Genomic DNA, 26462 nt, shown 5'->3' on the forward strand with positions numbered 1-26462 from the left:
AAACGACACGTGTTTCGGATTCCACGTTAAACTGTAGGTCCGCTTTCCTCGACAGGATTACTAGTGTATGATAGGGGCACGCAAGTCGCTGAAGTGGTGTTCAGTTGAAAGACTTTCGCCAAAGTAAATCGCTTTCCTTACAACGGAAAGCTAGGGAAGTTATAGAATTCAAGTATTATTCTGTGTAAACAGCAAATCAGATATAGGAGTGTTTCTAATGTTTCTGTAGTAATGTCACTAAATCATTCACTGCTGAGTGGAGTTTGTTAGTGTTTAACACATTCCAAGCTGTATTAGCTTTTTGACAGGAGTGATACCGTAATTGTGACTCACAGGTATATCAGAACTACTCTGGTATTTTTTTGGCCAGTAAAAATTTCGAGGGTGAAAATATTACTGGAGGTGTTGACTACAGTGGCTACAAGAAGCACAGACATATCTACGTAGCAAATCGTCACTCTTTCCAGCTGTTAACTGCCGGCCATAGTAACGGAAGTTACAAAACTAACTCTCCACTCTCTCCCAAACAAACAGAGTAACAATTAATAGCTTCACTAAATTTAGAGGCATGCAGTGGTGGTAAACCGATACAGCTCGCGTAAGGGCACATTCTGATAAAGTTATTAAAAACAAGTAATTGAGCGCGACAGAAGTCTTAAACACGCAAAAACAAGTACAGCACAATGGTTGTCCAGCACCAACAGACTGATGCATATGTATTCCGTACTTAAGAATTAGACCAAGGATTGTGATATAGCCAGAGTTTGCAACGTAGATATCGAATACGCCGGGACTGAGTAGCGTCAGCAATGGCCGGTCGCCAAAGCTGAAACTGCCAACTTCCTGAGATTACCTTTTAGGACAACTAGGGACGAGGCAGTCGTATATGCTCCAAGGCGAACAATGTCCCTCCAGATTGGACCAGTAAACCTGAGAGCAAAATATAGGAACCACAATCTCTGCCACAAGGCTAACATGGAAGGCAAGATAACAAACAACCCGATCCATAACAAAAAGGAAGTCCATACTAATATTATAAATGTGAAAGTAACACTGTCTGTTACTCTTTCACGACTAAACCGCTGAACCGATTTTGATAAAATCTGGCATAGAGATAGCTTGAGCGCTGAAGAAGAGCATAGGCTATTTCAGAAAGTGAGTAGTACAACATATTTATTGATTTTAAAAACATAACGCGAAATATGGAACATTAATTACTCTTTGGAAAAGCTTTTTATTCTTCGACTTTCGAACTTCATCATATTTGTGAAAATGCTTTTATTTTTGATATGTTCATCGTAATGAATACAGAGTTTATACAGTCCTCTTCGTGTTTAATCCATACGTGCATACTAACATTAGCCGCTGAACGTCATGAGTCTGTTGTAATATCTTTGTTGGTTCCAATCCGCGTGAACCGCTCGTGGTCATGTTGTTAGCGCTACTGATACATGATCTTTGGTTCTTGCGTTCAGCCCCCCCCCCCCCCCCAGTCGTCATTTCTTTCTGCTTGCGTCTGGATATGTGCACTGTCCTCGTCATCATTTTATCATCATCAAAACGCAAGTCACCGAAATGACATCAAATAAAAAGACTTGCACCATCAAGTTCCCGAACATCCCAGGCGGGGTCTTCCAGACATAAAGCCACAAGCACATTTCATTTAATTTAACTGATAAGCGAGCGCAGCCGTGGGCAACAGCGAGAATACAATGCTTATACAATCCTCAACGTGTTTAGTCCATGCCAATCCATACTAATATTATAATTATGTCTGTGACGTTTTCATGACTAAATCGCTGAACCGATAACTATGAAATTTGGCGTCAAATACCTTGAACCCTGATGAACAAGGTAGGCTACGTTACAAAGTGTATAGTACAAGATATTTATTGATTACGTAAATTAAGGAAAAATATTTACTCACTGAAAAAGCTATTTACTCTTTCAGTTATGAACTTTATAGTATTTCTGAAAATGCTTTTATTGATTGATATGCTCTACGTAATATGATTCGACGTAACCAAAATAATGGTTATTCAATTCTCAACGAGTTTAATTCATACTTTCATATTAATATCAGAATTATCGTCCACCTCCGTAGCGTAACGGTAGCGTTACCACCTACTACGCAGGGGGCCCGGGTTCGATTCCCGGCAGGGGAATGCGTGTTGTGTGTCCTTCATCATCATTGACTCGCAAGTCGCCGATGTGGCGTCAACTACAGAGGACTTGCAATACGGCGCCCGAATGGGGCGTCCCGGCCAACAATTCCATACGATCATTTCATTTTTTTATCAGAATTATCAACTGCGAAAGTAACTCGCGCTTTCACGTTTTGAAGACTCCACCACTGAACCGATTCCAATGCTATTTGGTATGGAGATAACTTGAGCTCTGAGGAAGATCATAAACTTCTTCGGAAAGTTGTATCTTTTTGAGTGTTATTAACATTTTTAGATATGGTGTACGTGACCGGCATGCGGACCCAATGGTCGGCGAATCTTGTGTCTATAGACTACTCCGTGACAGTGTAAATCCAATGTTATTGCGAGTGTCATTCATGATGTTGAGTCTCTACACCACCTGGCATAGCTGGAGAATTTCGGTTGAGATACGACAATTACATCGGACGGTAAGCACGAGAACCATATTTAAAGCTACTACTACAAGCCTCGTAAATATACGCTATGTGATCAAACGTATCCGGACACCCCCAAAAACATATTACGTGCATTGTGCTGCCACCGACTGCCAGGTACTCCATATCATGGACTTCAGTGGTCATTAGACTTTGTAAGAGAGCAAAATGGGGCGTTCCGCGGCACTCACGGACTTCGAACGTGGTCAGGTGATTGAGTGTCACTTGTGTCATAGGTCTGTATGCGAGATTTCCTCACTCCCAAACATCCCTAGCTTCACTGTTTCCAATATGATATATAAGTGGAAACGTGAAGGGACACGTACATCACAAAAGCGTACAGACCGACCTCGTGTGTTGAATGACAGAGACCGCCGACAGTTGAAGAGGGTCGTAATGTGTAATAGGCAGACATGTATCCAGACCATCACACAGGGATTCCAAACTGCATCAGGATCCACTACAAGTACTATGACAGTTAGGCGGGAGGTGAGAAAACTTGGATTTCATGATCGAGCGGCTGCTCGTAAGCCACACATCACGCCGGTAAATGCCAAACGACGCCTCGCTTGGTGTAAGGAGCGTGAACATTGGACGATTGAACAGTGGAAAAACGCTGTGTGGAGTGACGAATCACGGTACACAATGTGGCGAACCGATGACAGGGTGTCGGTATGTCGAATGCCCGGTGAACGACATCTGCCAGCGTGTGTTGTGCAAACAGTAAAATTCGGAGGCGATGGTGTTATGGTGTGGTTGTTTTTTTCATGGAGGGGGCTTGCACCCCTTGTTGGCATTATCACAGCACAGGCCTATATTGATATTTTAAGCACCTTCTTGCTTCCCACTTTTTAAGAGCAATTCGGGGATGGCGATTGCATCTTTCAACACGATCGAGCACCTGTTCATAATGCACGGCCTGTGGCGGAGTGTTTACACGACAATAGCATCCCTGTAATGGACTGGCCAGCACAGAGTCCTGACCTGAATCCTATAGAACACCTTTGGGATGTTTTGGAACGCCGACTTCGTGCCAGCCCTCACTGACAGACATCGATACCTCTCCTCAGTGCAGCACTCCGTGAAGAATGGGCTGCTATTCCGCAAGAAACCTTCCAGCACTTGACTGAACGTATGCCTGCAACAGTGGAAGCTGTCATCAAGGCTAAGGGTGGGCCATCACCATATTGAATTCCAGCATTACCAACTGGAGGGCACCACGAACTTGTAAGTCATTTTCAGCCAGGTGTCCGGATACTTTTGATCACATAGTGTAAGTCTGTTTAAGAACATACCTCAGCTGCGCAAGTTACTCGAATCCAAAAACTTCAAAGCAATCTCATGTCCGCCGGAATCTAGACGCAGAACATTAGGCAGCATTAAGAGCTTCAGAACAGTCAGAAGCCAGTCGCATTTTAGACACTGAGCATCAAGTGTGTCTTACAGTTTCCGAGACGCTCGAAGACGCACAACGATGGCGTCTTTTAGAGGCTGTACGACAAACAAAAAAATGTTCAAATGGCTCTGAGCTCTATGGGACTTAACTGCTACGGTCATCAGTCCCCTAGAACTTAGAACTACTTAAACCTAACTAACCGAAGGACAGCACACAACACCCAGCCATCACGAGGCAGAGAAAATCCCTGACCCCGCCGGGAATCGAACCCGGGAACCCGTGCGTGGGAAGCGAGAACGCTACCGCACGACCACGAGATGCGGGCGCATGACACACAAAGTGTCGTACATTTACATGTGGAAGGTGGGAGGCTTTTGGTGAGGCTGCATGTAATTATGATCTATTAACTGACTATGTTAATCGTAAATCATAGGGGGATGGATCAAAAAATGTAGGCACGATAACGCAAGAAAATAATAGAGAGAAAGGTTGGTATGGGTTGCTTTGGTAGCAGAATCTCACATCTATTACTAACTGAGCCAGATAAACCCCTAAAAACTTTACTTATGCACGAATGTAATGAAACTAGGCGTTTTTAAATTGAATCAGAAAATATAATGCATGCTTTCAGATTCGACATAAATCAAAATAACTGAAACGCCTTCATTGTGTACTTACATATCGGTAGTGATTATTATTTTTTTCTTTTTTTACATATGTCTCTTCACCACATTTCATGAAACTACACCATCACTCATCATAACAAAACTACTGACATGCAAGCGAAGCAGCGGGTAGCAGCTAGTAAACAATAAAATACATAGTACCAGCCAGAACAGCCGCCCAAAACACCACTGAACTCTTCCCACAGTTGGCCCCTACTATGACGACATCCCCACCTCTACAGGAGGACATATTCAGTAAGTCTTGGCATATGCACACTTACAATAAAATTTATAAATATTGTCAATAATACATAAATGGTATGAAAAACCAGTACAATATACCACACCACGACGAAAGTGTGCAGTAAATACATGGTATCATACACAAACCTAGAATAAATTTTACAAAAACTGGCCATAACAGTAAGTAGATAAAAGCTCTGAAAAACCAGTGTTGATATTCCACAGAGAAATTAGTTCTATTAAGACACGTTATGCAAGGAAGCCAATAACACAGCACACAGCGAATAACTTCAAAACGCAGAAAAAATGATAATGGTAGATATAAGGATTCATAGAAAAATAGGGAAATCAAAAGCAGTGTACCATAACACTTAAAATATCTAAATACAACGACAAATTAGCATATAGGGATGTATTAGTGTAGGAAATCTTAACAAGTTTTAAAAACGCAAACGACTGCACAAAAGGAGTTGAAATTCGTATAATTTTTTAAGTCGTTTCATTGCAGCAAAACACAAATTTATGAATTTTAATAACGTGAAAAAAGAACTGTTAATTGAAAAAATAAAACACCATAAAAATAACTGTAAACCCTATGGCTGAAAAGAGCATGAAGAAACTCTTAAGAGGAAGGGATAAAAAATAATGAAAAACATAGAAAAAATAAAAAGATAAAGAAATAAATTTTTGTTGTGACACTGAACTTAATCAGAACTTTAACCTCTAGCTGAAATAGTGTTGCTTCATCTGATTTTAGGATCATGAGATCAATTTACGATCCGAAGTTAGATAGATGAGACAATAATTTGTAGAGATTTTTGTCATAACCCTCTCGACTTAAACGGGTCATCGCAGTCTCACTGTAGTTACCTAACCAAATTCTTTCCGTAGAGAGCACAAAATATGATGATTTAACAGCGACCTAGATAACTACCTTGCAAAGCTATAGATTTGAAATTTGATTTTTCCAACTATCAAATAATTGTGCGACCAGGACCAGTGATGCCCATTGTGTTGTAGTATCCATTACTATTTTTAATGTGAGTGTATCTAATTTTTGATTAGAAACTGATCGCTGACTATACAAAGCAAATACTGTAAATAGCATATCGTTGGATCTGTCGTCTAGCGTTTGTATTTTTACCGATGCAAGACTTTTCCGCATTCAATACTCACTTTTACGGCCTGAGTCTTCCTACCGACAGGACGCAAAATTCGGCTGCTCGAGTAATAGCACATCTTACGCTGCAAATAGACATATTTTATGCTCGGGTATTGACTCAGGAACGAGTCTTTCATGTATCGCTGTGACGCTGATTAGTTAAACAAGGTAAATCGCGTATGCGTCGAATATTAATTTATAATAGAATACCATTGTTTCTCAATCTTAATCATTTTTATATGTTCAAATGTTATTCACATATGGTGCACTTAGAATGTGGCGTGCCGCGAAAGCCGGATGTTAAGCTACTGCGAGAGAAAGTAAGAAATTAGTGCGCAAATATTTCCGTCTTCGCAGAATAACTGGATTGTTGGTAATTAAAGATCACGCGAGCACACGGTTGGAGATACAAGGTTTTCATCACCGTTGTTTATTTAATGGAATAACTGTCTACATTATATTTTACGAAAATATACGCTATATTTTTATGTATTTTATATTTTTCGCGAACGCTAGTCCATAATAAATACATTTTATAGTGTTGTGAGCATTGTGTGGACAGAAACCAGAATAAAAAATGTTCAAATGTTCAAATGTGTGTGAAATGTTATGGGACTTGACTGCTAAGGTCATCAGTCCCTAAGCTTACTCACTGCATAACCAACATTATCCTAAGGACAAACACACACACCCATGCCCGAGGGAGGACTCGAACCTCCGCCGGGACCAGTCCATGAAACCAGAACAAATTCAGATTATACTAGAAAGTGAAACCGATATTTACACACTATCCGTACAAAAAGTTGCGAGAGCTCTATTCCTGGCGTACAGGAGACGACTGCACAGCATCTACGGTGGCAGTTTGTACTCACAACTGTAAACAACAGATGTACATTCGATCGGTCAGTTGTAAGTAGGCAGTACTGAGAAGAGGACGGGCGACCGCAGTGTGTCAACGTTGTTGTGTCAAAATACGCAACAGAGAAACGTCCCCAAATCAAATGTTAAAGACATTCTCCAGGAGGTTTCGAAGAAGAGAAAATTGCACGCAAAGTTTTTCCAGCACACCTTGAAAGCTGAAAAAAAAAAACAACGAGCTTGGACACCTGGGGCGACTTGATGGAAATGCAAAATGCGAGCAATTCATTCCTGGAAAAATTTATCACGGGCGACGGGACCTGATCTTATATGGACCTACCACAAAACGACGAAGTGCAGAATTTAACATGAATAGCCAACGGTTTGAAGACATAACCGACGTTGAAGCCACTGTGATGCGTGAGTTGAACAACAGCTCAAAGAAAGACTTTTCTAAGTTTCATATGGTTATATGAACGTTTCGTGCATTTTACTCGAGAGAAGGGGGAGAGTGAGACTGTAGCGCCTAGAACCGCACGGCCACTCAGGCCGGCGAGAGTGATATATATATATATATAAGTTAAAATAATGATTTCAGTGCTTCAGGTATTCTTCATATATATATATATATATATATATATATATATATATATATATATACAGGGTGTTTAAAAAATGACCGGTATATTTGAAACGGCAATACAAACTAAACGAGCAGCGATAGAAATACACCGTTTGTTGCAATATGCTTCGGACAACAGTACATTTTCAGGCAGACAAACTTTCGAAATTACAGTAGTTACAATTGTCAACAACAGATGGCGCCGCGGTCTAGGAAACTCTATAGTACGATATTTTCCACATATCCACCATGCGTAGCAATAATACGGCGTAGTCTCTGAATGAAATTACCCGAAACCTTTGACAACGTGTCTGGCGGAATGGCTTCACATGCAGATGAGATGTACTGCTTCAGCTGTTCAATTGTTTCTGGATTCTGGCGGTACACCTGGTCTTTCAAGTGTCCCCACAGAAAGAAGTCACAGGGGTTCATGTCTGGCGAATAGGGAGGCCAATCCACGCCGCCTCCTGTATGTTTTGGATAGCCCAAAGCAATCACACGATCATCGAAATATTCATTCAGGAAATTAAAGACGTCGGCCGTGCGATGTGGCCGGGCACCATCTTGCATAAACCACGAGGTGTTCGCAGTGTCGTCTAAGGCAGTTTGTACCGCCACAAATTCACGAAGAATGTCCAGATAGTGTGATGCAGTAATCGTTTCGGATCTGAAAAATGGGCCAATGATTCCTTTGGAAGAAATGGCGGCCCAGACCAGTACTTTTTGAGGATGCAGGGATGATGGGACTGCAACATGGGGCTTTTCGGTTCCCCATATGCGCCAGTTCTGTTTATTGACGAAGCCGTCCAGGTAAAAATAAGCTTCGTCAGTAAACCAAATGCTGCCCACATGCATATCGCCGTCATCAATCCTGTGCACTATATCGTTAGCGAATGTCTCTCGTCCAGCAATGGTAGCGGCGCTGAGGGGTTGCCGTGTTTGAATTTTGTATGGATAGAAGTGTAAACTCTGGCGCATGAGACGATACGTGGACGTTGGCGTCATTTGGACCGCAGCTGCAACACGGCGAACGGAAACCCGAGGCCGCTGTTGGATCACCTGCTGCACTAGCTGCGCGTTGTCCTCTGTGGTTGCCATACGCGGTCGCCCTACCTTTCCAGCACATTCATCCGTCACGTTCCCAGTCTGTTGAAATTTTTCAAACAGATCCTTTATTGTATCGCTTTTCGGTCCTTTGGTTACATTAAACCTCCGTTGAAAACTTCGTTTTGTTGCAACAGCACTGTGTTCTAGGCGGTGGAATTGCAACACCAGAAAAATCCTCTGTTCTAAGGAATAAACCATGTTGTCCACAGCACACTTGCACGTTGTGAACAGCACACACTTACAGCAGAAAGACGACGTACAGAATGGCGCACCCACAGACTGCGTTGTCTTCTATATCTTTCACATCACTTGCAGCGCCATCTGTTGTTGAAAATTGTAACTACTGTAATTTAGAAAGTTTGTCCGCCTGAAAATGTACTGTTGTCCCAAGCATATTGCAACAAACGGTGTATTTCTATCGCTGCTCGTTTAGTTTTTATTGCCGTTTCAAATATACCGGTCATTTTTGAAACACCCTGTATATATGAAGCACTGAAATCATTATTTTAACTTTTCTGAAGTTTTTATTAATCCATTCTCGATATATTTTGGACTGACAGAGTGTGCTGACCTTGCGCTTTCGACAGCCCACTTACGAAAGAAATTTATTTAATTTCCATTCGGAGGCTTACACCTGCCGTCTGCAACGAGCTACGAAATTTTTAATATTGCGAGGTGCCGGCGCTAGCAGTGTATTTAACACTAAATTCTTCTAGAATTTTCATATGTAAATGATGCTCTAAGCCCTCCCTATTCTAACACCGACTTTTGCTGTTGCACATGGATTAAGAAGAAATGCGAACTGACTGTAATCGACCCTGCAAGTGGAGTAGAAAAGAGTTTGGCAGCTGCAATAATTTAATTTGATAGAAATTAATTAAATAAAGGAAAGTTTCATTAACATAGTGGGAAATGAAAGGGTTGCTCTACCGATTAACAGAATGAAAGTTCTGTCCAAAATAACAATTTGATTTATTATGACTAAACTCAAAATAAGAAACAAAACACATGAAACATTTACAATACATCAAATTGGATCAAATTGGATATTCCAGTAAGTGCTGTGAAGGTGAAGTTGTCCATAAACTAGATTGTGACATTTATGACGAAGTGGTATGTGGAGCCAATTGCTTGCAACTCAAAGCTTAAGAGAAACACACAGCCAACCCAACATTAATTGCTGCTACAGTACTGAGAAGTCAGATAATGAACACCCAAGACAGAACAAAGTTGTAAAAGACGAACAGCTCTGCTGAGCTCTGATTATCACCTAGCAAAATTCCCTAAGATGCTGGTGCTGCGGACATACATTACCAAGCTGTCTTCTTAACTGCAAGATCGTGTTGATCTGGCGTACCGGAGGCGATGACTGGTTGCTTTGATGTCCCGTCGTGGTGATGATAATGTCGCGAGTATAGCCCGAAACAAATTATCCTGGTCTGGTTCTTCCAGACTAAAGACTTCCTAGCAATACAAATGACCCTTTGAGGGAGATGAAGAAGACCCGCCACACCATCACTGACGGTACAGTGATTGATTTTAACAAGAGAAGTCACACAGTAACTCTGATACAGTCAACTTTAGCCGAAACTGCTCAAGACATACAACATAGGCCGCTTGTATGCAGAACGCTCAATTGCCAACTGTACTCGGAAAGTTACGTTGAAGTCGAAACTTCTGCAACTTCGTCAAACAGTTACAATTAAATAAAAGTATATTAGACAGCCAACGGAAGGCAGGCTGTCCAGAGCAGTGAGAGCTAAGTCTTGTAACCTACTCTGACCGAAAGGCGAGAGCCGACTCTCACAAGAGCACCCGTACAAACCGAACACAGAACATTCCCGCCCCCACGACAGTGGCTGTGGTTAAACGTTCCAATCAGCAACTCGAAAACCGGCGGAAAATTCCACTCTATCGCCGAAGCACTACCATTCCACCAATGGAGATTCTTGGCGCCAATTTCTGCGCCGATTTTGCTACGTCACGGAGCTATGCCATGAGCAAGCCAATCATAGTTACGATTTTGCAGAAAACGCGGGAATTTGCCCGCCAAGACTGCCTGGGAACACAAGTCTTTCCCACACCTCGCCGGTAGCCCGCCAGAAACGGTTTTCACTAAGTTTCTGCGAAGTAAAGGAATCTCCAGCCCAGCCGCTCCGTCAGGCCCCTGTGGGTGTGTCGCTGCCGCTCTTATGACAATGTCGGCGTCTGGAAAGCATTCACTCGACTCTCTCACACCCGTCGGCTTAATCCTTTCAAGATCAGCAGAGCCCGCCTGTAACCGGACCACCCGGGTGACGAGAGACGCTGCATGGGAAGTCCGCGTGTGAAGGAATAGCGACTTTTCACCGCATGCAATTAGAGAGGAAGATCGAATTACTCAGAGTAAGACAGAAATATGAGAGGGGGCTCATGCCACCTCTCAATATCAGTTTTAATTTAAGTCTTGGTTGGGACACACTCCATTACAAAATATTAGATTGTTTCAAAAGTCCATAGCACTATCATGTCATCTCTGACTGGAGTTGTGCTGTCAGAGAAACAGACGTATCGTCAGTTTTTCATACTAACATGTCGTCTACGTGCAAATGTAGATCCATCACAATCGCGCATGGCAGAAATCGTTAAAGAAGACCCACATTCGATAATGCAGTGAGGCGCTAGAGAGCGGCAGCGGCTGCGCCTGTGGTACTGACCGCGATGAGTCCCTGCAGCACGCGCAGCGCGACGACGAGTCGGTAGTCGGCGGCGGCGGCTGCGGGGATGGCGAAGCACAGCACGCTGATGGCGGCGTTGCTGGCGCCGTACACCAGCTTGGTGCCGTAGCGCTGCGCCAGCACGCCGCCCGGGATCTGCGTGGCCCAATGCAGCCAGAAGAAGCCGCCCAGCACCAGGCCCTGCTGGTACTCATCCCACGGGTACCGCCGCTCCTGCGCACACACCCATCTCGCACTGCACCATCACTGAAATACCAACACCAGAAAAGACCGCAAACAACGGAATTTTACTAATGGTGTGTGTATAGTATTGTGGGAACAGTGCATGAGAAGTATAAGGATATACAGGGTGTGAAATTTAGTACACAGAGCTGCCACCGCTGGCAGTACCAATGGTCATAATTGAATGCACATCGAATCGAACTGAGTTCGGGTGACATACGGGTTCTTCATTACTAGCTGTTTCAGCTCTGTGCCAGGGTTCATCCGAACTAATGGCTGCCGAGTGGCAGGGAGTTCCACTTTCTCCGCAACCCATGGCAAGATACTTTCAGTGACCGAGGGATGGGAGAATGTGTTAGCCAGGGCAAGGGTCGTCGAGCACGGTATAACATTCTTCTTCTTCTCCTTTTTTTTCTTTTTTTGAGATATGTGTCTTCTCACTGGCCTGATGCGGTCGGCCACGAATTCCTCTCCGGTGCCAACCATTTCATCTCAGAGTAGCAATTGCATCTTAGGTCCTCGGTTATTTGCTGGATGTAGTCCAATCTCTGTCTTCACCTACAGCTTTTACTCTCTACAGCTGCCTCTAGTGGCATGGAAGTTGTCCTCTGATGTCTTTATCCTATCGTCCTGTCCCTTCATCTTGTCATTGTATTGCTTATATTGCTTTCCTCGCCGATTCTCCGAAGTTCATCCTCGTTCCTTACCTTACCTGTCCACCTAATTTACAACATTCGTCTGTAGCACCACATCTCAAATAATCGATTCTCTTTTTTACCGGTTTCCCACAGTCCATGTTTCACTACTGTTGTATTGGCAGAAGAACCAACATTGTGTTACTAGTGAAGGCCGAAATGCACGCGTTCTAGCTCACGCAGGCTGGCATGAGGAGGGAAGGACTATACTGACGTGCGGTCTGGAACATGACAAGGAATTAGAATTCAGAAAGCGGACGTAATTAGTTTGATACTTAACTTTATCCATTATGATGAATGTCGCTCTTGACGGTACATGACTCACAATATCACCTGTTCAGAATATATTCTTGTAGTAACTGAATATGGCGCCTTGCTAGGTCGTAGCAAATGACGTAGCTGAAGGCTATGCTAAACTGCCGTCTCTGCAAATGAGAGCGTATGTAGAACCATCGCTAGCAAAGTCGGCTGTACAGCTGGGGCGAGTGCTAGGGAGTCTCTCTAGTCTAGACCTGCCGTGTGGCGGCGCTCGGTCTGCAATCACTGATAGTGGTGACACGCGGGTCCGATGTATACTAACGGACCGCGGCCGATTTAAAAGCTACCACCTAGCAAGTGTGGTGTCTGGCGCTGACAGAACAACTACCATGCTGTGCTCTTAACGCACATCCAGAGGCTGGTGGAGGCTCTGTAATAGTGTGGGGCGTGTGCAGTTTGAGTGAGACGGTATCCCTGATACGTCTAGATACGCCTATGACAAGTGACATACACGTAAGCATCCTGACTAATCACTTGCATTCATTCATGTCCATTGTGCATTCCTACGGACTTGGGCAATTCCAGCAAGACAATGTGACACCCAACACGTCCAGAATTGCTACAGAGTGGCTCCAGGAACACTCTTCTGAGTTTAAACTCTTCCGCTGGCCGCCAAACTCCCCAGACATGAACATTACTTAGCAAAATGGTTCAAATGGCTCGGAGCACTATGGGACTCAACATCTTAGGTCATAAGTCCCCTAGAACTTAGAACTACTTAAACCTAACTAACCTAAGGACATCACACACACCCATGCCCGAGGCAGGATTCGAACCTGCGACCGTAGCAGTCCCGCGGTTCCGGACTGCAGCGCCAGAACCGCATGGCCACCGCGGCCGGCCATTACTTAGCATATCTGGGAAGGCTTGCAACGTGCTGTTCAAAAGAGATCTCCACTCCCTCGTACTCTTACGGATTTATGGACAGCCCTGCAGGATTCATGGTGTCAGTTCCCTCCAGCACTACTTCAGACATTATTCGAGTCCATGCCACCTCGTGATGCGGCACTTCTGTGTGCTCGCGAGGGCCCTACACGACATTAGGCAGGTCTACCAGTTTTTTTGGCTCTTCAGCGTATATTCCTAGATCGGACTTCTGGCAATCCAGAACTAAGGAGCCCTAGTTTACGAGATTGCGAACAAATATTAGAGTGCAATGCGTACGTACCATTGCTCGTTTCGCCTGTTCTTCATCGACAACGGACACGTTAAGGACGTCGGGGTGCTGCGTGGTCGCTGCGAGGCCGTCGGTGGCATTCTCGGCTGCCAGCAGCTCCGCGCCGGCGGACGTGGAGTTGAGCGCCGAGAAGGCGGAGGCGGCGACGCCGCACTCGAGCACGGCGGCGGGCAGCACCTCCGTGGCGTTGCTGCGCCGCGGCCGCACCATCGCCACGATGGCGATGTTGATGTTGGTCGTCACCATGAAGTTGACCACGCAGCCGCAGAAGATCAGGTACCACAGCACGCTGCGCGCGCTGCAGCAGCCTGCAACACACACACGAAACCTACAATCTACGCACTGAGGCCATTACAGTCTGATTCTTCCTTGTTTACGTTGTCTACTGAGTGTTTAAGATGCCACCGATAGTCGCGAGTCCCGCCGACTGTGAAGTACGGGCTGTTATAAGATTTCTTAGTGCTAAAGGCCTAAAAGCATACGATATTCATCGTGAGATCTGTGCATTTTACGGAGAAAACATTATGAGTGATGGAATGGTAAGAAAGTGGGTGTTATTATTGTTGTGGTCTTCAGTCCTGAGACTGGTTTGATGCCGCTCTCCATGCTACTCTATCCCGTGCAAGCTTCTTCATCTCCAGGTACCTACTGCAACCTACATCCTTCTGAATCTGCTTAGTGTATTCATCTCTTGGTCTCCCTATACGATTTTTACCCTCCACACTGCCCTACAATACTAAATTGGTGATCCCTTGATGCCTCAGAACATTTCCTACCAACCGATCCCTTCTTCTAGTCAAGTTGTGCCACAAACTTCTCTTTTCCCCAATCCTATTCAACACCACCTCATTAGTTATGTGATCTACCCATCTAATCTTCAGCATTCTTCTGTAGCACCACATTTCGAAAGCTTCTATTCTCTTCTTGTCCAAACTAGTTATCGTCCATGTTTCACTTCCATACATGGTTACACTCCATACAAATACTTTCAGAAACGACTTCCTGACACTTAAATCTATACTCGATGTTAACAAATTTCTCTTCTTCAGAAACGCTTTCCTTGCCATTGCCAGTCTACATTTTATCCCCTCTCTACTTCGACCATCATCAGTTATTTTGCTCCCCAAATAGCAAAACTCCTTTACTACTTTAAGTGTCTCATTTCCTAACCTAATTCCCTCAGCATCACCCGACTGAATTCGACTACATTCCATTATCTTCGTTTTGCTTTTGTTGATCTTCAACTTATATCCTCCTTTCGAGACACTGTCCATTCCGTTCAACTGCTCTTCCAAGTCCTTTGCTGTCTCTGACAGAATTACTATGTCATCGGCGAACCTCAAGGTTTTTATTTCTTCTCCATGGATTTTAATACCTACTCCGAATTTTTCTTTTGTTTCCTTCACTGCTTGCTCAATATACAGATTGAATAACATCGGGGATAGGCTACAACCCTGTCTCACTCCCTTCCCAACCACTGCTTCCCTTTCATGCCCTTCGACTCTTATAACTGCCATCTGGTTTCTGTACAAATTGTAAATAGCCTTTCGCTCCCTGTATTTTACCCCTGCCACCTTTATAATTTGAAAGGGAGTATTCCAGTCTACATCGTCAAAAGCTTTCTCTAAGTCAACAAATGCTAGAAATGTAGGTTTGCCTTTCCTTAATCTTTCTTCTAAGATAAGTCGTAGAGTCAGTATTGCCTCACGGAATTTCCACGGAATCCAAACTGATCTTCCCCGAGGTCGGCTTTTACCAGTTTTTCCATTCACCTGTAAAGAATTCGTGTAAGTATTTTGCAGCTGTGACTTATTAAACTGATAGTTCGGTAATTTTCACATCTGGCAACACCTGCTTTCTTTGGGATTGGAATTATTATATTCTTCTTGAAGTCTGAGTGTATTTCGCCTGTCTCATACATCTTGCTCACCAGATGGTAGAGTTTTGTCAGGCTATCAGTAGTTCTAATGGAATGTTGTCTACTCCCGGGGCCTTGTTTCGACTCAGGTCTTTCAGTGCTCTGTCAAACTCTTCCCGCAGTGTCGTATCTCCCATTTCATCTTCATCTACATCCTCTTCCATTTCCATAATATTGTCCTCAAGTACATCGCCATTGTATTGACCCTCTATACACTCCTTACACCTTTCTGCTTTCCCTTCTTTGCTAAGAACTGGGTTTCCATCTGAGCTCTTGATATGCATACAAGTGGTTCTCTTTTCTCCAAACTACGTGAGAGCATTTAAAGATGACCGCACAAATGTACATGATGAACAACGGAGTGGGCGTCCTTCGGTCGTTAATGAAAGTTTGGTGCAGGAAGCGGACAATAAGGTGAGAGAAAACAGACGCTTTACGATTTCCTCCTTGCGGGATGACTTTCCTAATGTTTCTCGTAGTGTTTTGTATGGCATTGTGACCGAGCACTTGAATTACCGAAAATTGCGCGCACGTTGGGTACCGAAAATGTTGACGGATGTACACAAAACCAAACGTTCAGTCAGTGCACTGACTTTCCTTGAGCGGTACCACAACGACGGTGATGATTTCTTAAGCCAAAATGTTACGGGCGATGAAACATGGGTGGCCTACGTCACAGCAGAATCAAAGCAACAGTCCATGGAAGTTGAGCAAGGGCATCGTTTTGCTGCATGACAATGCCCGTCCGCATGTGGAGAATCAGACCAAAGATCTCTTCTGGATCTGGATCTGGATCTGGATCAATCTGGATGGACTTCTTTTCGATGGGAAACTCGAAATCATCCTTCGTACAGCCCCGATCTTGCGCCCAGTGACTTCCATCTGTTCCTGCACTTGAAGAAACACCTGGGCGGTCAGCGTCTTCAAGACGATGACGAAGTCAAAACAGTGGTGATGTAGTGGTTAATAAGTCAGGCGGCAGACTTCTATGAGGAGGGTATTCAAAAACTGGTACAAAGTTATGACAATATTGACGGTAATTATGCAGAAAAGTAGATTAAGGTACAGGCTTTCATGTAAAAATAAAATTATTGAAATACCTTAGCACGTCTTTTTTAAATTTCAGAACAGTACTTCCTTAAAAAACACTCCTCGTAGAATCGTTCTGCAGTCAGCTTCAAGCGCTGATTCTCTAAATTTTCTCAATAGTATTTTGTGAAAAAAATGTAGTCTTCTCTTCAGATGTTCCCATCTGAGTTCACAAAGCGTCTCCGTAATACTCGCGTGTTGATCGAACTAGCTGGTAACAATTCTGAAAACCGCCGTTGAATTACTGGCATGGAGTAGAACCGAAACACTCGAGCAGTGCTCAAGAACATGTTGCCCTAGTGTTCTATACATGGTATCCTGTACAAATAAACCACACTTTCCAAAAGTTGTCCGAATAAACAGACAATCAGTGTCGATTGATAAGTGTTTTAAGTTACATTAGTTTGATATCAAACGGTAAGCATATTAACTCTTATCCGCAATTTTTTTCTTAATAATATGAATATAGATGCCATCTTCACGACGAGCTAAAATTTCATCTTCATATTATTAATGAAATAAAAGCAGAATATATTTACAAAAAATTGTTTACAGCCCCATAAAATGGTTTGAAAGGAAAATTAAAAAATCTGAAACAAAAAAAAAAATCATAACAGTGGAGAAAATCTTGTTGGATGTCGACAAAAATAGCCAACATCAATACTTTTCCAAGTGGAAGAACAGGCTGTAAACTTAATAAAAAGCTTCTTAGATTTGATGCCATCTTTAACACTTTTCTTTGCTTACGAAACACTTCTGATCGCGTTAATGGACTTCGTTTCATCACTTTCACGCTTTCTATTTTTTGATTTTGAGGAAGGTTCCAATTCTGGAGAGGACATCTTTTCGAGTGTGTAACTTCATACTCTTTTTCCTCTCTATTAGTGTAAAAAATGGCATTTTCTTTTTCGACTGAACCAATTGGATTCTTGGATTAAGAACGGACGACAGTGTTCTTTAGAGTCTACTGCATTAGCTCTGCCGAGGAAAACTTAAGATAGAATTTGCAAACGAGCCCGTGTCTTCTTTGTTTGCAGATAAACGGTGAAATACTACTGAGATTCCGTTAATTCTCTTCTGGCTTAGCACATGACTTATATTCTATAATCATAGTATAGTATGACAATAGCCAGGACTACAGAAAGAGAACAGAACGTTAATGATCGGACGGACAGTTCATAATTTTATGAAAAAAAAATGGGAGTACGAGGGCAATTTGTCAGATCTCCCGCCTTGCAGTCCAACATCGTGACCACAAAACTACGACGCTGTGGCCCTGCCGGTTCGTTCGATGTTGCATATCTTGAGTTTGGACCGTTCACTGTTTCTATTTTGCTTCTTTTTTCACAGTCCAGTACACCTTCTTCCTATTTTCATGCTTCATCTGTGTTCAGTTTTTGGCGGGCTATGCACTGAGCCAGCTTACCACTAAATCTCAAGGGGGTGCGACTGGGAGTTTCCCTTGTGAGAAGCAATGTAGCCATGGCGGTCTAACAGCTAGACGTCTGGATTTCAGTCGTGGGTAGGGGTTACTATTTTTCGTCGTTGCAGTCACTTCCGAATGGCGCCGGGTCCACTCACCCTGCTATCAAACGGATAAAGAGGATCGTTCGCTGGCATAAAAGGTGGCTGGGGCGATGGGCTCGCCAGTCTCCCTCCTCCTAGTGTGACTACGGAGAATGGCTGTGCTCTATGCACAGTCAGGCCTTGTGCCAAGATTTTAGCTTTACCAGCACAAAGAGGCCACACGAAACGTAAGAACCACGAAAAACCTGCAGTAGTAAAGGCGAATTGAAGACTGTTGTTGGAAAGGTTCTGGGGGAGTACAGTGCGTGTGTAAAGCGTATCACATACAAGAGGCAAGCGCGACTACTTTTAGAGTACGGCTACAGCGTTTGGCATCCATATAAGGTAGGGGTGACAGCAGACGTGGAACGAATTCAGAGAGCGCTGCAATGATAGTAACAGGTCGGTCGATGCAGCCCGTACGAAATAGTGACAAAGACGCTCGACGAACTTAATTGGCGAAACCTTCCTAGGTGAATTTCGAGAACTAGAATTCGAGAAGTACTGTTTGACAATTCTGCTGACAATTTCGTATGTCCGACGTAGGGGTCGTGACAATAACTAAGAGCACGTGTAGGTGTACAGGGGCTGTCAGTTTTCACTTACCAACAGGTGATTGGAACAGGACGGAGAATCGTTAATATTCTTAGGAAGTACCCTCTGCCACTTAGTGGACAGGAGCTTGCAGCATTTACAGAGTGCTCGAGGAGGAACAGTAAATATCTTAGGAGGTGTTAGTGTAGACAAATTTTAATCAGGTATTCCATGTAACATGCTTCAAGTTTTTATTTGTTGCAGAGATACAGCTGCTTACAGAGATAAGTTTGCATTTTGCTTGTTGATCTGGGTTTATGATTACTCATTTTTATTTTGAAGTTCAAGACCTGAAGTTGTGCCTGTGTTTACATAACTGAATTTTTCACGTATGATTATGATATTTTGAACATTTTTGTTCTATCATTTAGGCATGCCACGTGTATTCACACAGGGTGGTTAGAAACAGTCTGAAAATTTTGTAAGGGTGTTACAGGATAGGTTCCGCTGAGAAATGATTCTTAATGCAAAAATTTGATACGCTGCGACGTTTCCGAGTTAATTAGCATTCAAATTAGCCAATCAGACAATTGTGCGCGCAAATTCAAACGGCACGACAGATACATTTAGAGCCACTTGTTCTCATAGCATAGATGATAGCGTACGAGAGTTCTCAGTCTTCGGATCAGGTTCGATCATTACTATTGTCCCACGTACAATTTTTGTATTGATCTCTTCTTCGGTTTTAGGAAACCAAACAAAGAGCAAGTTTGATGACACCGTCTCTGGCAAGCCGCTTGAATTTGCGCTCGCAGCGGTCTTATTGGCTAGCTTCAGTGCTAATTAACTGGGAAACGGCGTAAAGTATCAATTTTTTGACAATTATTTCCTAGCAGTACCTACCCTGCAACACCCTTACAAACTTTTCAGACTCTTTCTGACTACCCTGTTTATGTTGAGTAAGCCGATATGGTATTAGTGTACGGGTCTTGTAACGGAAATGCCGCCGCTGCTGCTTGCAGACAGTGCGGTAGACGATTTCCTAAGTGCAGAATACCAGAGTCAAGAGTGTTTACTCATGCTTACACTAATGAGCGTGGGGTTGGTATAGTTCCCAGGAGTCACGTTTCACCTCAACGTGCCAATGAGTAGAGTATGAATCCATTATTCTGTTGATAGAACGTAGTCCTTCAACAAGCACGTGCAAAATTTCTACATGTGAGACCTATCGGCGTTCCACATACAAGAATATGGCGCACATTACGTATGCACTGACTCTGTCCATATACTTTCCAGAGCTCCCGTAGCTTGCATGAGGTCAATGAACAAACAGATTTTGAGCTTAAAAAAATACCTCGAAAATTTTATTGAAATTATAAAAGAAAAACGGTAAATCATCACGATAAACATAAAACAATATATCATTTATCATTCACATAAAAACAACAAGAATACTATGTCTGAAAAATTAAACGGACTCACTGACTTTCTGCGAAACAGAAATTTCATTGTAAACATATATCGTCGTTGGACTCCAAACTGTCACAAAATCTGTCAAAAATAACTTTATAAGGTCACGCAAACAAAACGGAAACATACAAATAACGTTTTTATATCATAACAAAGAGGCAACCGACATTTACACTCTAAGATACCATATAGACCACGTCGTGAGCATAAGGCGCCATATGTAGACACAGGCCAACATAGATGTAAGGAGCAATATTGTATCTATTACACCATTTTCAAGGCACACTTGATAGCGGCAAAACCCTGAAACGAGCTCGTCGTTGTCTTGTATCAGTACGAGTAAATAAACAAACAATGTAAGAAAAGACGTACTTAAAATAAAATATTTCCATATCGTTTACAGACGTTTCAGCAACTTCTACAAGGAAAGAATGAAATGATCGCGGGCCACTGATGGCCAGGAGGCCCCGTTCGGGTAAGTTCGGCCGCCGAGTTGCAAGTCTTATTTCAGTTGACGCCTCATTAGGCGACTTGCGCGCCAGTGGTGATTATGAAAGGATGATGAGAACAACACAACACCCAGTCCACGAATGGAGGAAATCTCCAAGCCAACCAGGAATCGAATCCGTGCCCACTGCATGGTAAGCAAACACATTACCACTCAGCTAAACAGGCGGACTTCTACAAGAAGTTGAAGGTACACGATTGAGGTTTTGTCGTTAGCTAAACGTCAGTCGTTGAATAATCCGGTTGATACTAATGATGTGCTCCATGGTGCTCTGTCGGGTTGTTGTTTCCTTTTTGTGCACATACTTCTACGACCGACCCAGCCATCTTCTTCAGGTGTTGCGGATTTTGCAGTTATGCGTATTCGCTGCCTGGACTCCAACCAGACTGTGAACTATGGTTGGGCTCGCGCCGCTATCTATAGTTGAATTCTGTTCCTGATGCCTACTGTGCCTAAAATTATAATAATAGCTCGCAGCGGTAGCGTTCTCGCTTCCCACGCCCTGGTTCCCGGGTTCGATTCCCGGCGGGGTTAGGGATTTTCTCTGCCTCGTGATGACTGGGTGTTGTGTGCTGTCCTTAGGTTAGTTAGGTTTAAGTAGTTCTAGGTTCTAGGGGACTGATGACCATAGATGTTAAGTCCCATAGTGCTTAGAACCATTTGACCCATTTTTAATAGCTCGCAGGACACCCGGGAGCACACCATCAATCAATGACTCCGAGAAATCTGAGAGATCCCATTAATTCTGTTTACCGATGATGCTGCTTTCACTCGTGACAGTATTAACAGTAATCGTAACTCCCATTGGCAATCCAACGAAAAACCCACACGCCTTTGGTGAGGATATATTTTCAAAAACGCATCTCTCTAAATGGGCGATGCGGTTTGATAGGTAATCAGTTGATTGGGTCTGTTGTTTTACAGGGCCCTGGTACCTAGTTTTTCTTGAAAACGAGGTTCCTACATTGTTGGACGAAGCTCCTTTAGCTACTAATATGGCTATGTTCTTCCAGGATGACGGGGCCGTTCGCATTCTAGTTGGCAGAATCTAAACCCAACAATGCCCAACAGAAAAGATCACATATCTTCTCCACAAAGGTCCCTGGACCTCACTTCTTCAGAGTTTTGGGGATGGTACAAAGGCGAAGTCTAGAAAGAAAAAGTAAACACAAAAGACGAATTCGTCGTTCGGGTTATAAACTGTGGTGCCCTCACAAAAGAGCGCCAAAGCGACCTCAGAAGAGCTACACGTGGTGTTGTCAACAGAATTACACAGTCCACAGAAGTCAGAATTGGAATTTCTGATAATCAGGTGTGAACACAAGCATTTGCCTTTGCTTCATGCCTTCTGCGAACATTTATTTATATTACATTCGAACAACTGTATCTGTAACAAAAATTAGACCTAAAATAGATTTTGTCTGTTATTGTCATTATACAATTTTTTTACGCTACTGGACTATGTAGGACCACCAGTATATTATTGCACGTTGATAGCTTATCATCTGCTGTTAAATGATGTTACTGTGAGTTTGATTGACGAGCTAACGAATCACTTTATCTCCAAACGTAATTTTGCAATGTGAAAATGTTTAGCAACTATGTTTTGCGATTACTTACAGTTAAGTTTCGGAAGTTGATTCTCAACAGCATACTCATTTGTTGTTGAAATGCACAAAGCAAACACTACAAATATTTTGCGGAACTTCACTCGTGAATAACTCATCCGCTTTACAAAACAAAGTGTAATGTTACTGCTGTGTGTTAAGTGTCTGTTAATGTACATTTGTTTTCTTATCAGCCTGGTGGCAAATTCGAACTTTGTTTAGTTTCTTTCTCCCTTTGTGTGCGCACGCGCATGCTCGTGTGTGTGTGTGTGTGTGTGTGTGTGTGTGTGTGTGTGTGTGTGTGTTTTTGAGTGAGTGAGTGTTGATATTCGGAGTGAAGATCACAACAACAACTATCCCGTGTTTTTACGCTTAAACGAGTAGTCACTTTTCTTGTTTGGTGAGATTTACGTCAGAATCATAAACAGCACAAGAATACCCACTGAAAACAATCACCAGCGTCAAACATATAATTTCCAAGACAGGAGTTAACCGAACTGGCATAAATCTCACCATACTACCATTTTCTTTTCCCTACCGCGGTGTCTGCGCGTGTAAGAGTCAAGTTATTTGATGCACTTCTTACTACTTTTTACGGCTTATGACTATTGTTGATGGAAAATTACTCCTTACAGGATCTTTTAGACATAGAAGCCGAACGGATTATACAGAGAAAAGTTTCTCTTCAGGCGTCATCCTAACTGGATGAAATTTGTCGCCATGGTTGGAGACGTTGGAGAAATTGGCTCTTACAAGCCATAGAGAGCTGGCCAAGGTTCACGGCACAGATCTCGGACAGCAGAATGTGAGATGGTGTTGGATCGTGTGGTAGAAGATTCGGATAGTACAGGCAGAGCAGCATTTACACGCCTATAAAAAATAATGCATGCGATCAATGCAAACAAAAGATTTTGAACCCGAAGTTTTTTTGTGCCAATGAGTGTGTTGTAATGCATGCACTGAGACTGGCAGCCGTCACACCAAACAGTTGCTACAAGTTGTAGGTTGCTTACGTTGAAATAATATTAAGCATTCATTTCCTCATATGAAAGTACATACTTCGGGATCATATGACATTTTTTTTAGACGTTCATCCAGAAGTTATGCCTTTTTTGAAGGTTGCACTGTTTGAGCTGATGTTTATGATAAATTTAGCAAGAGTCCAGTGGTAGGACGACTTGTACTCACGTCCTCCAGCCTTTCTCATATGAAAGTTTCTATTAATCCTTTTTTCGCCATACTGGGTCTTCTATTATTGACGATGGTACTCTGCTGCTATGGCACCTTTCTGCGTTTACTGTGCCCGTATATTCCAGGTGTGTTGTTGTGAGTCTAAGTGTATCTACTTTCTGTACTAAGTTTCTAGTATGTCTTTTTATTATGTCAGGTATTGTCATAATGTTCAATTCCGTGTGTAAATCACTCTGTTGCGACCATCTTGGTGCCTTTAATATCAGTCTTAGACATCTATTTTGTATGACCTATAATAGTTTTATATTTGAAGACTGGCAGTACCCCAAGTCGTCCGTATGTCGTGGCTGGTAACATTACCATCTTTTATAGTCTTGGCTTCGTGGTTGCACTCATTTGGCTGCTGGCGAGCAATGGGTAGAATTTACGGAGTAGCCAAACCATTTTTTTTCTTCGTTCGAATGTGAGTTTTATGTAATAACTTATTGTTCCGTATAAGTCACACATATCTTACTGGATCTGTCCAGTTGATCTCAGTTTTTTAGTGGAAAGTCGTTTCAGTGAAACAGGTCTTTTTCTAGTAAATATGACCGCTTTGGTTTCTTTCGCAATGAGATTAATTACATTTGTTTTTCGTCCATTGCTGTTAAAGCGAGTTGTTTTTGGAGTCGTCATAACTGCAGCCATCACCTTTCTGCTACCAGTGAGCAGTGCAGTGTCTTCAGCAAATTCAGGTGTGATTATTTGAAGTAATACCGGGAGATCATTTACGTACAAAATGAAGTTGGTGATAATACTGAGACTTGTGAAATACGTTATTCTAGTCTCTTAATATTTGATCTTTTGTCGTTAGTTTCGACAAAGAAACTGCTGTCATTTAGGAAGCTGCCCAGGATTTTTACTATGTAGCATCGAATGACTCCGAGGTCATGGATATTTGTTATTAGTATGGTCTTTCAAAATTTACCATACACATTTTCAGTGTCAAGGAAATGATGTGTCTGTTCGCTGAATTCAGACTGGTGTCTGTGTCTTGGTTTAGCGTCCGTTTGCGACAGAGAGGTGTAAGGAAGGGACATCCAGAAGAACGTACTACCTATTTTTCTACACAAGTGCCACACGTTATGACTCTTACGTTCCGTTTTGGAAGTTTTAACTCTTGAATCCCTTTGTCGTAAGATACTTCACACCCGTTTGTTTGCAGCTTTTATTTCTGTGAGAGGTCTATTCGGCATCTTGCATGCTCGCACTACTCAACACGTATACTTGCAACGGTAATATGTTCTTAACACATAGCTCATATTTTAAACCAATGTATCGTATGACAATTGCCAAGACAATAGAAGCAGAATAAAGACGTCAGTGACCGCATGGAAAGTTTATAATTTTGTGAAAAATGTCATAGGACACGAATGAGAGTTGAAAACAAATCACCCACTTGCAGCCCAACACCGTGACCACACACTACAACAACTTGATTCCTGCACTGTGCTCGATGTTGCATTTATGCTTGGACCGTTCACTGTTTCTATATTGCTTTCACAATTCAGTAGACTTTTTTCCTGTTTTCCTGCTTGATGTGTTTACAGTTTTTGGCGCGCTATCCACTGAGCCATTTTAGCACTATCTGAGGGGGGTGCGATGGGGAGTTTCCCTTGTCAGAAGAGAGCATAATTTGAAATGCGAATTGATCTTGTCTTATAATATCGTTTCCAGACAAAGACTGCCGTACTCTTTGTATAGTACAAGGCACGTTATAGGACTTGGGACATAGTCGGCAGGAGAGTAATTTGGGTTCCTCTGTATAATCTTTCTTGCGAGGATATAATCATTTCTGAACCCATTCACTACCAATTTTTTTCGGAGTGAAAAACATTAATGTGTGGTTGTTTTAATTAATTTCGTAACCAAAAGTAACGATATGAAGAAAAACATTTCGCCGTTACGTGCTCAACACGACGAGGGACGGGTCATGCTGAGTTATTCATAGGTACCTCCAGGGCTTCAAGAGATGACTGTGCAAAACATTAGAAGACACACATAAAACAGGCACAATCAGTAGACAGACCATCTCTGTAACAAGGGACCCCTTGAATGCGAAGTCTCAAGTTTAGTCTTTAGTAACGCTCATTTGAAAGTGTTGCGATGACAATTATGACAGGAAAAATATTAACTGGTAGTTGCTCATCACGTGCATCACGAGGGCGACAGAAAATGAATATCTGGGAGGTGCAGAGATCAACCTTCTATGGGATGTATTATTACACTTCACAAAATGGACAACGTCGACATTGAAGGAATGGTCAAATAAAACATTTAACTTTCACCAAGAACCCTGAATGAAAAATGGAGAGCCACAGTGATTACAAAGGATCTCACCATCAAGACTGAAGGCGAATTCTTGGGAGTTACAAACCATACACGACGTTCAGCTAGGTATCCACTCGTAGAGAATGCACATAGAATCATATTGGTGTAACGGGACGATGAGAACTGATGAAATATGATGACATTCAACGAATGCGAAACAGTCTGCTGCACAGCTTATCGTGAAAAAGGCTGTCCTTTAAGGCGTAGCTGCAGATAGTGCAATAATATGTTTTATAGGCTCTGAAACTGTCCGTTGGTCCTATGTGACATGAACTGCAACGTCACACACTTTTCAGAAGAGATAATTTGCTCTAAAGGAGTGTGATTTCTATACGCAGACGAGGAATCAAGCAAAAGGAAGTTATTTTGACCAGCTCTTGACCAAA

At 42.7% G+C, this 26462-nt stretch overlaps 1 protein-coding gene across 1 annotated transcript in view; it reads right to left on the reverse strand.

The window, feature by feature from the left end:
• LOC126162436 (uncharacterized transporter slc-17.2-like) overlaps positions 1–26462 on the reverse strand; it is a 320908-nt gene that overhangs the window by 88586 nt on the left and 205860 nt on the right. Inside the window, exons 2-3 of the mRNA XM_049918945.1 lie at positions 13815–14131; positions 11391–11624 (exon numbers count right to left, since the gene is read on the reverse strand). Coding sequence (XP_049774902.1) covers positions 11391–11624; positions 13815–14131 — 551 coding nt within the window. The remainder of the gene's footprint in view (positions 1–11390; positions 11625–13814; positions 14132–26462) is intronic.

Source organism: Schistocerca cancellata, chromosome 2, assembly GCF_023864275.1.
Source record: "Schistocerca cancellata isolate TAMUIC-IGC-003103 chromosome 2, iqSchCanc2.1, whole genome shotgun sequence".
NCBI lineage: Eukaryota > Metazoa > Arthropoda > Insecta > Orthoptera > Acrididae > Schistocerca > Schistocerca cancellata.